The sequence below is a fragment of the Ovis canadensis genome, chromosome 25 (genome assembly GCF_042477335.2).
Source record: "Ovis canadensis isolate MfBH-ARS-UI-01 breed Bighorn chromosome 25, ARS-UI_OviCan_v2, whole genome shotgun sequence".
Taxonomy (NCBI): domain Eukaryota; kingdom Metazoa; phylum Chordata; class Mammalia; order Artiodactyla; family Bovidae; genus Ovis; species Ovis canadensis.
Window position 1 is genome coordinate 42,492,386 of NC_091269.1, and position 12,205 is coordinate 42,504,590.

Genomic DNA, 12,205 nt, shown 5'->3' on the forward strand with positions numbered 1-12,205 from the left:
CCCATGACCTCTGCATTGAAAGTGTGCAGTCTTAACCACTGGACCACTAGGAAAGTTCTTATTATGCTTCTTATTTTAATATATGTAAGTAAACTGAGGAATAGAGAGACCAAGGAATTTGTCAAAATCACATGGCTGATAATGTTTCTGATCTAGAAATTGAACCCACATCTTTTTTTTTTTCCACATCTATTTTTAAAGTCTTTGTTCTTACCTCAGATATCAAAAGGATGAAACCATTACCACTAGGTTTTCCCCAGAGAAGCCCATTGGTCCCCCCAAACAACCTCATTTCAAACACAGGAAACTTGACTCCTGTTAAATAGTTTGCTGAAGGACACAGCTGGTGATCACAGCTTGAAACTGAGGGTTTTCTAATGCAACACCATCTCTAGCCACAAAACCAAATAGTGTATCCCAGGATTACCTGGATCAAAAAAGTACAACCAAAACAAAACCAAAATCTGAGGATGGAAGAGGACTGTCAAATTTTTACTGTACCAGGTAATAATTTTAAAAGAAAAGAAAAAAACCTATCTCCAGCTTTTCACAAAAAAAGGACTTTTATTACTTTTTAAAACTTTTATTTTGGCCATGCAACTTGCAGAATCTTACCTCCCATACTAGGGGTGCAACCTCTTCCGTTTGCAATGGAAGTACATAGTCCTAACCACTGGACCACCAGGGAATTCTCTACTTTTTAAACAAATCCTATTTATTTAAGAACATGAATTTATTTCAGAATTTAAGAATGTGTCTTCATTGCTGTTTGGCTTTTTCTTTAGTTGTAGGAAGAGGGGCTACTCTCTAGGTGTGATGCTGGGAATTCTCCTTGGTGTGGCTTCTCTTGTCGGGGAGCCCAGGCTCTAAGGTGAGCAGGCTTCAGTAGCTGCTTATGGGCTCAGTGGTTGTGGCTCTTGGGTCCAAGATCACAGGCTCAATAGTTGTGGCACACAGGCTCAGCTGCTGCGAGGGATGTGGGATCCTATCAGACCAGGGATCAAACCCCTGTCTCCTGCATTGGCAAGCAGGCTCTCCAGCACTGAGATACCAGGGAAGCACTCTATATATTTAGAAAGGAAATTTTAATGAGAGAAAAAGGAAGACAGTAATTAAATTAATTCAGACTTATGAAAAGCTTTACATGCCTTTTTTTAACCTCTTTATTTTAAAAATGGAAGTATAGTTGATTTGTGTTTCCCTGGTGGCTTAGATAGGAAAGAATCTGCCTGCAATGCAGGAGACCCGGGTTCAGTCCTTGGGTGGAGGAAGATCCCCTGGAGAAGAAAATGGTAACTCACTCAAGTATTATTGCCTAGAGAATTCCATGGACAGAGGAGCCTGGCAGGCCACAGTCCATGGAGTCACAGAGTCGGGACATGACAAAGAGACCAACACTTTCCCTTTTTCACGGGTTGATTGACAATGTTGTGTTAGTTTCAGGTGTACTCAGCCTCTTTTTTTTCTCATTTTGCCACAGACTGATGATCATTTGGTTCAGTTCAGTTCAGTCACGTCCAACTTTTTGTGACCTCATGAACCGCAGCACGCCAGGCCTCCCTGTCCATCACCAACTCCTGGAGTCCACCCAAACCTCTGTCCATTGAGTCAGTGAGGCCATCCAACCATCTCATCCTCTGTCGTCCCCTTCTCCTCCAGCCCCCAATCCCTCCCAGCATCAGAGTCTTTTCCAATGAGTCAGCTCTTCGCATCAAGTACTGGAGTTTCAGCTTCAGCATCAGTCCTTCCAACGAACACTCAGGACTGATCTCCTTCAGAGTGGACTGGTTGGATCTCCTTGCAGTCCAAGGGACTCTCAAGAGTCTTCTCCAACACCACAGTTCAAAAGCATCAATTCTTCTGTGCTCAGCTTTCTTCACAGTCCAACTCTCACATCCATACATGACCACAGGAAAAACCAGAGCCTTGCCTAGGCGGACGTTTGTTGGCAAAGTAATGTGTCTGCTTTTCAATGTGCTGTCTAGGTTGATCATAACTTTCCTTCCAAGGAGTAAGTGTCTTTTAATTTCATGGCTGCAATCACCATCTGCAGTGATTTTGGAGCCCAGAAAAATAAAGTTGGCCACTGTTTCCACTGCTTCCCCATCTATTTGCCATGAAGTGATGGGACTGGATGCCATGATCTTCGTTTTCTGAATGTTGAGCTTTAAGCCAACTTTTTCCCTCTCCTCTTTCACTTTCATCATGAAGGTCTTTAGTTCCTCTTCATTTTCTACCATAAGGGTGGTGTCATCTGCATATCTGAGGTTGTTGATATTTCTCCTGGCAATTTTCATTCCAGCTTGTGCTTCCTCCAGCCCAGCGTTTCTCATGATGTACTCTGCATATAAGTTAAATAAGCTGGGTGACATCATACAGCCTTGACGTACTCCTTTCCTGATTTGGAACCAGTCTGTTGTTCCATGTCCAGTTCTAACTGTTGCTTCCTGATCTGCATATAAGTTTCTCAAGAGGCAGGTCAGGTGGTTTGGTATTCCCATCTCTTTGAAGTCAGAGTCAGGCCATTTGAGGAGACAAAAGTGCAATTTGATGATGATTGTTGGCCAGTCCCCTTTCATTTTTTCCTCTTTTCTGAACTTTCAAATAATAGTTGCTTGATATATTGTTCTTTATTGTTTGTATTATCTCATTTTCTCTTTATTTCCAATTTCCTTGCTTAAATATTCAGCATGAAAATTTTGGGACCCTTGGTAGAAGGGCTTTAGAACCAGCAGTCTTTGTTTCTTTGGATTTTTAATATTTATATACTTATTTGGCTGCACCGGGTCTTAGTTACAGCACGTGGGATCTTTAGTTGTAGCTTTTGAACCCTTAGTTGCAACATGTGGGATCTAATTCTCTGACTAGGGATCAAATGTTGGCCCCCTGCATTGACAGTGCAGAGTCTTAGCTACTGGACCACCAAGGAGAACCTAGAACCAGCAGTCTTTGGATTAAGTTGGTTGAAGGAGGAAAGAGGGACATCATTTCTGGGTGTGGACAGTCCCCATGACAATGCCTTCCTTATACTGAGGAGTTACTCAGATATTTGTGGACCCATGAGTTCTATTTGTAACCTAATCTGGTAATACTAACTCCCCAGATTTTATGCTGTTTTTGTGTGCATGTATAAAACTCAAAATTTGTAGATTCTTAATTAAATTTATTTATTTTGAAATGAATATTTTTAATGATAAAAAGTACAATTCACAAAGATAAACATCACAAACCACTAGATACCTAACAACAAAGAAACAAAGATAAATAAAGCTAAATCAGAAGAAAAACAAGGGAAAATAAATGTATGTATAATCATAGTGAAACATATTAACATTTCTCTGAGAATATTTTTATCAAGTGTAGAAAAAATGGGAAGAGTACCTTGAATGATGTCATTAATAATTTTAATATAATAGATTTCTATTTATATCCTACACAAATATATTTAAAATTTTGTATCTCATGTGTTGCTATTAGATGTCCATAGAATATTTAGAAAAACTGGCAAAAATGTAAACATTACTAAATTTCAAAAAGTAGAATTCTTTTTTCATGGTCCAGCTATATGTATACACGTATTATTTTTGAAGTTATTTTCCATTACAGATTATTATATGATATTGGCTATAGTTCCCTATGCTATACAGTAAATTTTTTTTTTATACAGTAAATTTTTATTGTTTGCTGCATGTCTATTTTAAATTAGAAATCTAGCATTTTGTTTCTGTTAAGTCAAACAACTGGACTCAAAATGTTATAAAGTTTTTAGTTAGGCAAAAATTCATAAGTTCTCTAAAAGATATATATTATATGTATGATTTATATATATATATATTTATGCACATAAGAGCTTTTCTACAATGCTTGATAAAGGCTTGAAAAAGAATATTAAAACAAAGAAGAGATGGAGAAATTGGAAAACATAATTGAAGTGAAATGGGAGCTGCTGCTGCTGCTGCTAAGTCACTTCAGTTGTGTCTGACTCTGCATGACCCCATAGACAGCAGCTCACCAGGCTCCCCTGTCCCTGAGATTCTCCAGGCAAGAACACTGGAGTGGGCTGCCATTGCCTTCTCCAATGCATGAAAGTGAAAAGTGTAAGTGAAGTCGCTCAGTCGTTTCCAACTCTTGGCGACCCCATGGACTGCAGCCTGCCAGGCTCCTCCGTCCACGGGATTTTCCAGGCAAGAGTACTGGAGTGGGGTGCCATTGGAGCACTGAATATGAAATAGAAAAAGTGAAACAAACTAGATACAAGACCCTCATATAGTCAATTTGTTTTTTAAACATGGCTGCTTATTAAAACATATCTGAAAAATTTAGGTTGTTAATTGAAATATGTTATTAATACTATTGGATCTCCAAGGAGTAGAGTTTCTTGGATAATGTAAGCTCTTCTTCCTCTGGCTTTGGCAGCTTTACTGTCCAACAGGTAATACCGTGCTTGGGTAGTGATGGGCTGAGAAAAGGGTGTAGGAGATAACTTTTGGGGAATTCCCTGGTGGTCCAGTAGTTAGGATTTTGTGCTTTCACTGCTGTGGCGGTGGTTCTTTCCCTCGCCAACTGGTTGGGGAACTAAGAGAGAAAGAGGTAACTTTTAAGTATTTACATTTGTAAAGATTAGGTTTGAGCTTTAAACTACTTGTAACTACAATAGTTGTGGCTTCTAATTTAAAGAAACGCCCATGCTTAGCTTATTCAAAGAATTTCATTAACTTAATCAATTGTCACAGAAATTAAAGGAGCTTTATTTGTGAATCCAAGGTTTAAAGGGTACTTCAGTATGTTTTGTGTCTATTATACTTTTGTTTTGTAGTAAATATTCTGTTTCTTAATTTTAATTAATAATTGCTAGTGAATATTCCATTTCTGTTTTAAACACTTTTTTGGTTGTGCTGGGTCTTTGTTGCTACTCACAAGCTCTCTCTAGTTTCAACAAGCAGGGGCTACTCTTCTTGAAGTGCACAGGCTTCTCGTTGTGGTGGCTTCTTTTATTTTGAGTCACAGGCTCTAGGCACACGGGCTCAATAGTTGCAGCATATGGATTCTAGAATTCAGGCTCAGTAGTTGTGGTTCATGGGGTTAGTTGCTCCAAAGCATGTGAAATCTTACCAGACTAGGGATCAAACCTGTGTCCCCTGCACTGGCAGCCAGATTCTTATCTACTGTACCACCAGGGAAGTTCCAATGTCCTATTTCAAATGAGAGACTGCATAGGAAAAAGACTCATTGCCAATTTTTTTTTTTTTTTTAAATTTCAGACCAAAACCTCGTGCAACTGAGCACAGCCATGGTGCATGCAGATTCTCCTCTGAAGTGAGACTTTCCAAAGGACCAATGACTCTGTCCCTCGTGCCCTTTCAGATTTTCCTACTTCGTAGCTATGTCTCGATCTCGCCATGCAAGACCTTCCAAATTAGTCAGGAGGGAAGATCTAAACAAGAAGAAAAACAACCAGCTGAAGAAGGGATCTAAGCCAGCCAACAAAAATGTGGCGACTGTCAAGACTGTGAGCCCTGGAAAATTGAAGCAATTCGTGCAAGAAAGAGATGTTAAGAAAAAAACAGAACCCAAACTGACTGTGCCAGTCAGAAGCCTTCTGACAAGAGCTGGAGCAGCACGAATGAATTTGGATAGGACCGAGGTTCTTTTTCAGAACCCAGAGTCCTTAACTTGCAATGGATTTACAATGGCTCTGCGAAGTACCTCTCTTAGCAGACGACTCTCCCAACCCCCAGTGGTCATAGCCAGACCCAAGAAAGTTCCACCACCTAAGAATCTAGGAAAGCAACATGAGTGTGATTATAAGGTACTTACAGACATGGGAGTAAAGCACTCAGAAAATGATTCAGTCCCAATGCAAGACCCCCCAGTCCCCCCTGATATAGAGAAGCTAATTGGCATAAAAAATGCATCTTTCATTAAAGACAAGAGCCAAGAGACAACCCAGTCTTGGTCCCAAGGTGTCGAGGATTCCAAAATAATTTGCTCTACTCCTAGTGACCCTGCAGCAGAGATTCTTTCTGGGTCACTGGAAGGGACATGTGGTGGAGAAGGACTATTCTCTAGAGAGACATTGAATAATATCAGTGATTCCCCTAGAATGTTTGCTCAGGACACTGTCTGTGTTCCTTTGCTCCAAAGAGCAGCCCTCAAGGTTACCTCTGAAGGAAACCCCAGCATTCAGTTAGAAGATTTGGGTTCACGAGTAGAATCTCTTAAGCTGTCTGATTCTTACCTGGATCCCATCAAAAGTGAACATGGTTGCTGCCCCACCTCCAGCTTTAATAAGGTTGTACCTGCATTGGACCTTAGAAACTGTTTGTCTATTGGTGGGTCAATATATCCTACCTCATTAATAAAACTCTTCTTGGCAGGTTCAGAACAAGAAACCCTTGGTGCTAAACCAGATCATCAAGAGGTACTCAAAGCTACCCCAGATCAACAGGAAGTTCCTGATACAACCCCTGTCCTAGGACAGGCCGTTAGTGCTGTCCCATATCAATGGGAAGTTCCTGGTGCTAACCCAGTTCATGGAGAGCCTTTGGGTGAGACTCTAGACCCACCAGAGATTCCTGGTGCTATTCCAGTCCAAGGAGAGGTCTTCGGTGCTATCTTAAGTCAACAAGTCCTTGGTATGGGTAGTGGTACTGCCTCAGATCCACCTATCTTTCTTCCTGCCCCTCATAACCCAGTCGCTACCTGTAATGCTCTCCCAGCATGGCCCGAGCCCCAGGGCACCGTTTCATCTGGGCTTGAGGTCCCAGACACTATGCAGATTTTGCCTTCGGGCTCAGGTCACACTCCTCAACCGTCATCAAACTCAGAGATAATTTTGGTACCTCCTGTAATACCTATGAACAATATAGAAAACGAGAAGAAGGTTCATATAAGCCTTCTGCCAGCTCACACTCAGGGGTTCACATTAGCCCCTGAGAGAGGACTCCAGCCGGCTCCACAGGGCATTGCCCAGCTCTCCCTGGTGAGTCCCAGCACATTGGAAGGAGGGAGCTCCCAGGTCAGCGCCACCAGCATGGTTGACATCAACACCACAGTGGTGTCTAGGCCAGTGCCACTTGCTAGTACCTCTTCTCCTTCCTACACAACTCTGCTACCTACTTTGGAAAAGAAGAAACGAAAGCGATGTGGGGTCTGTGAGCCCTGCCAGCAGAAGACCAATTGTGGTGAATGTACTTACTGTAAGAATAGAAAGAACAGCCATCAGATCTGTAAGAAGAGGAAATGTGAGGAACTGAAAAAGAAGCCATCCGTCATTGTGTCTTTGGAGGTAAGCAAACTCCCAAAGGGCTGGGGACACCTGTGAAACTTGGTACAGTGATCTGTGGAGACTATTTTTAAAAATAATTTTTAAAAATTTTATTCTGTTTTGGTGTGCTGGGTATTTGTTGCTATAGGCAGGCTTTTTCTAGTTGCAGTGAGCAGGGACTCTAGAGTATACCAGCCTCAGTAGTTGTAGCGCTTAGCCTTAATTGCTACATGGCATGTGGAATCTTCCCGGATCAGGGATCAAACCCTTGTCGCCTCCACTGGCAAGCGGATTCTCAACCACTGGACCACCAGGGAAAATCCACGTGGAGATAGTTTGCTTGAGTATTACATTCTTTTGCTTTGGGAAAATGTTGCTTTAAGTTATCTATAGGAATTTGAGGACCAACGTGAAGCATGTCTTGCACACTGAGTGATACATTAGCTTATTTTTAGAATTTGTCTCAGAAGGCTAGAACATACAGTTTTTCCATCATAGGTTTTCATGGAGAATAGGGAAATTGTATGAAATGTCGTTTTGGAAAGATTTCCACTATCCCTTATTTTAGTGTGTCTTATTTTGAAAGCTACATTTTTAAAAACTAGATGTGGAACAAAGTCGCTAAATGCCTTGCATCCTGAGGAACCAGAGGAAATAAACTTCTTTTCTTTTGAGAGAATAAAACTGTCTCTATCTTCTATCTTGAAACTTTGCCTTGGAGGTATAACAATAATAGGGTTTTTGCTTCAACTTTTGGCAGGTGATTTCCACTTGCCCTGCATATCTCACAGGATCGTTGGGATTCAATGGTAATCAAAAATTGAAAATGGTTTGTAAAATCCAAAGTGATATATACATAAAAACACTCATTATTACAGTTACAAAACTAAGGTAGTCAAAGTATTTGTTGACTTAGACTTTGTTTAAAGGAATTTTATGGAGCTTTGTTAATACTCAAACTTGCTTAAATTAAAATACCTGTCAACTATGGTGTTTTATGATTTTTAGATTACTCACTTGAAATTGTTTGAGTCTACTATGAACACGAGTATAGTAGAATAGATTAAAATATGAACTTAAATTCAGTCAACCTTTTCTATTCATTCTGGACTTAAATTATCTGTTCAAAAATGCTGACTTTCTTGTTTGACTAAGCCATTGTAAACAAGAGATCAGACATTTAAACTCTTGTGTATCAATGAAATTTAAGGTGTTTTGTTTTAAACATTTATTTATTCATTGTTTATTTGGCTGTGATGGGTCTTAGTTGTGGCACGCAGGATCTTTAGCTGCAGCAGGTGTCAGGTGGGATCCAGTTATCTGGCTAGGAATTGAACCCGAACCCCCTCTATTGGGAGTGAGGAATCTTAGCCATTGGACCACCAGGAAAGTCCCACATTTAAGGTGTTTTTTAAATACTTTGTTATTACAAACCTTACTGCAATGAATACTGTTTACTCCTCACTTCACACATGTGGGAGCAGATCAAACTGTGGCCAGCAACTTAGTATCTTACAAACTTACCTCTAAAACACTTAGTAGCAATATTTTTGTAACAGAAAGATCTCACTGGTAAGCGAGGGATTTGTAACATTACCAATGACATTGTTGCCAAAGGTACTCTAATAGGTGCTCTTTTCTAAACTTGCTCCTCTTCTGGCATTACACATTTGGTTCAATGGTTTACCATCTGCATGGTCACCCCAAATGGAAAATTCAGTCATCTTTAATGGCCTTTCTCTCATTCTTCTAGTTATCTCTTGTCTACAAGATATGAGCATTCCTATCTCTCCATTTTCTTTGCTCCAGCTGTTGAGGCATTTATCTCTTACTGGGAGAATTTCAACTTTCTCTTTATTATTGGCAAGTATTTATGGCACTTCTATTCTGGGATGAGCATACCAGCCAGCTGGGAAGTCAGGATGTTGAACAACAAGCTCTCCTTAGGTGCAACTCAAGTTTTCTTTCTATAATGCTGTTTCTTCTCAGTTCAGTTCAGTTTGGTTCAGTGGCTCAGTTGTGCCTGACTCTTCACGACCCCATGAATCGCAGCACGCCAGGCCTCCCTGTCCATCACCATCTCCCGGAGTTCACTCAGACTCATGTCCATCGTCCATCGAGTCAGTGATGCCATCCAGCCATCTCATCCTCCGTCATCCCCTTCTCCTCCTACCCCCAATCTCTCCCAGCATCAGAGTCTTTTCCAATGAGTCAACTCTTCTCATGAGGTGTCCAAAGTACTGGAGCTTCAGCTTTAGCATCATTCCTTCCAAAGAAATCCCAGGGTTGATCTCCTTCAGAATGGACTGGTTGGATCTCCTTGCAGTCCAAGGGACTCTCAAGAGTCTTCTCCAACACCACAGTTCAAACACATCAATTCTTCGGTGCTCAGCCTTCTTCACAGTCCAACTCTCACATCCATACATGACCACTGGAAAAACCATAGCCTTATAGACAGACCTTAGTCAGCAAAGTAATGTCTCTGCTTTTGAATATACTATCTAGGTTGGTCATAACTTTTCTTCCAAGGAGTAAGCGTTTTTTAATTTCATGGCTGCAGTCGCCATCTGCAGTGATTTTGGAGACCAAAAAAATAAAGTGTGACACTGTTCCTACTGTTTCCCCATCTATTTCCCATGGAGAGATGGGACCAGATGCCATGATCTTCGTTTTCTGAATGTTGAGCTTTAAGCCAACTTTTTCATTCTCCTCTTTCACTTTCATCAAGAAGCTTTTTAGCTCCTCTTCACTTTCTGCCATAAGGGTGGTGTCATCTGCATATATGAGGTTATTCATATTTCTCCCGGCAATCTTGATTCCAGCTTGTGTTTCTTCCAGTCCAGCGTTTCTCATGATGTACTCTGCATATAAGTTAAATAAGCTGGGTAACAATATACAGCCTTGACGTACTCCTTTTCCTATTTGGAACCAGTCTGTTGTTCCATGTCCAGTTCTAACTGTTGCTTCCTGACCTGCATACAGATTTCTCAAGAGGCAGATTAAGTGGTACGGTATTCCCATCTCTTTCAGAGTTTTCCACAGTTTATTGTGATCCACACAGTCAAAGGCTTTGGCATAGTCAATAAAGCAGAAATAAATGGTTTTCTGGAACTCTCTTGCTTTTTCCATGATCCAGTGGATGTTGGCAATTTAATCTCCGGTTCCTCTGCCTTTTCAGAAACCAGCTTGAACATCAGGGAGATCACAGTTCATGTATTGCTGAAGTCTGGATTGGAGAATTTTGAGCATTACTTTACTAGCGTGTGAGATGAGTGCAATTGTGCGGTAGTTTGAGCATTTTTGGCATTGCCTTTTTTGGGATTGGAATGGAAACTGACCTTTTCCAGTCCTGTAGCCACTGCTGAGTTTTCCAAACTTACTGGCATATTGAGTGCAGCACTTTCACAGCATCATGTTTCAGGATTTCAGGAGGCTAAGGCCTCCCCAGACAGCCATTTTGCTTTTTTGCATTTCTTTTCCATGGGGATGGTCTTGATCCCTGTCTTCTGTACAATGTCACAAACCTCATTCCATAGTTCATCAGGCACTCTATCTATCTGATCTAGACCCTCCAATTAGTGCTTTTCTGTGTATGGGATTCATCTCACCCAAAACAATGGAAAACAGTGCCTTCCAGTGATAGGTGAAGCCTAGATTCCTTAGCAAGGAATGTGAGATCTTTAGGGTCTTGACATGACTGACCTCTTTGTCTTATTTGATGTCACTTCTTACATTATATTCGAATTTCAGCTATATCCAGCTGCTTCTGCTTCCCCAGGCTCATTGTGCGTGGTCCTGCCTCCATGTTCATGGTCATGGTACATGTTCTTCCTTTTTCCTGCCTGACAAAACCCCACCCCTTCACTCACTTTCCTGTGCAACACCTGTATCTGTGCATGTTTCTCAGGTTTACTTCCAGAGAACTTTATTTTTCTTGTGCATTCTAGCCTTGTTACAGTGATAGGTGCAGAGTGAATACTTGCTAATTGAATGAAAAGAATATATTTGTAACTCAAATAATCAGGTTTAGAAATTTAGATGGTGTGTGGTTTATTTCTGTAAACTTGCTCTGGCAAGCAAGTGTGGCCACTGTGGTCAAGGTCTGTCAGGGTGGGAAATACTAGTACTGTTAAGGAATGAATGAATATGTTGGCTACTGCTCACACTCTCCTAAGCACCACATTCTTTATTTCTAAAACACATAAAATTTTTTTTTTCAGTTCAGTTCAGTCAGTTAGTCACATCTGACTCTTTGTGACCCCATAGATTGCAGCATGCCAGGCCTCCCTGTCCATCACAAACTCCCAGAGCTTGCTTAAACTCATGTCCATCAAGTCAGTGATGCCATCCAACCATCTCATCCTCTGTCATCCCCTTCTCCTCCTTCCTTCAATCTTTCCCAGGATTTTTTCCAATGAGTCAGTTCTTTGTATCAGGTGGTCCAATACTGGATTTTCAGCTTCGGCATCAGTCCTTCCAGTGAATATTCAGGACTGATTTCCTTTAGGATTGACTGGTTTGATTTCCTTGCAGTCCAAGGGATTCTCAAGAGTTTTCTCCAATACCACCGTTCAAAAGCATCAATTCTTTGACACTCAGCTTTCTTTCCAGTCCGACTCTTGCATCCATACATGACCACCTAAAAAACCACAGCTTTGACTATATGGGCCTTTGTCAGCAAAGTAATTTGATATGCTGTCTAGCTTTGTCATGGCTTTTCTTCCAAGGAGCAAATATCTTTTAATTTCATGGCTGCAGGCATCATCTGCAGTGATTTTGGAGCCCAAGAAAAGAAAGTCTGTCACTGTTTCCATTTCCATTGTTTTTCCATCTATTTGCCATGAAGTGATTCGCCCAGATGCCATGATCTTAGTGTTTTGAATGCTGAGTTTTAAGCCAACTATTTACCAATAAAATTGACTTTGGCAGTATTTTCTC

General features: G+C 40.9%; 1 protein-coding gene across 2 annotated transcripts in view; it reads left to right on the plus strand.

Annotated features, from left to right (window-relative positions):
* Window positions 1-12,205, plus strand: part of TET1 (tet methylcytosine dioxygenase 1) — a 135,645-nt gene that overhangs the window by 5,599 nt on the left and 117,841 nt on the right. For both annotated transcript variants that reach the window (XM_069571884.1, XM_069571885.1), the window contains exon 2: window positions 5,262-7,288. In XM_069571884.1, the coding sequence (XP_069427985.1) occupies window positions 5,384-7,288 (1,905 nt within the window). In that variant the 5' untranslated portion in view covers window positions 5,262-5,383. The remainder of the gene's footprint in view (window positions 1-5,261; window positions 7,289-12,205) is intronic.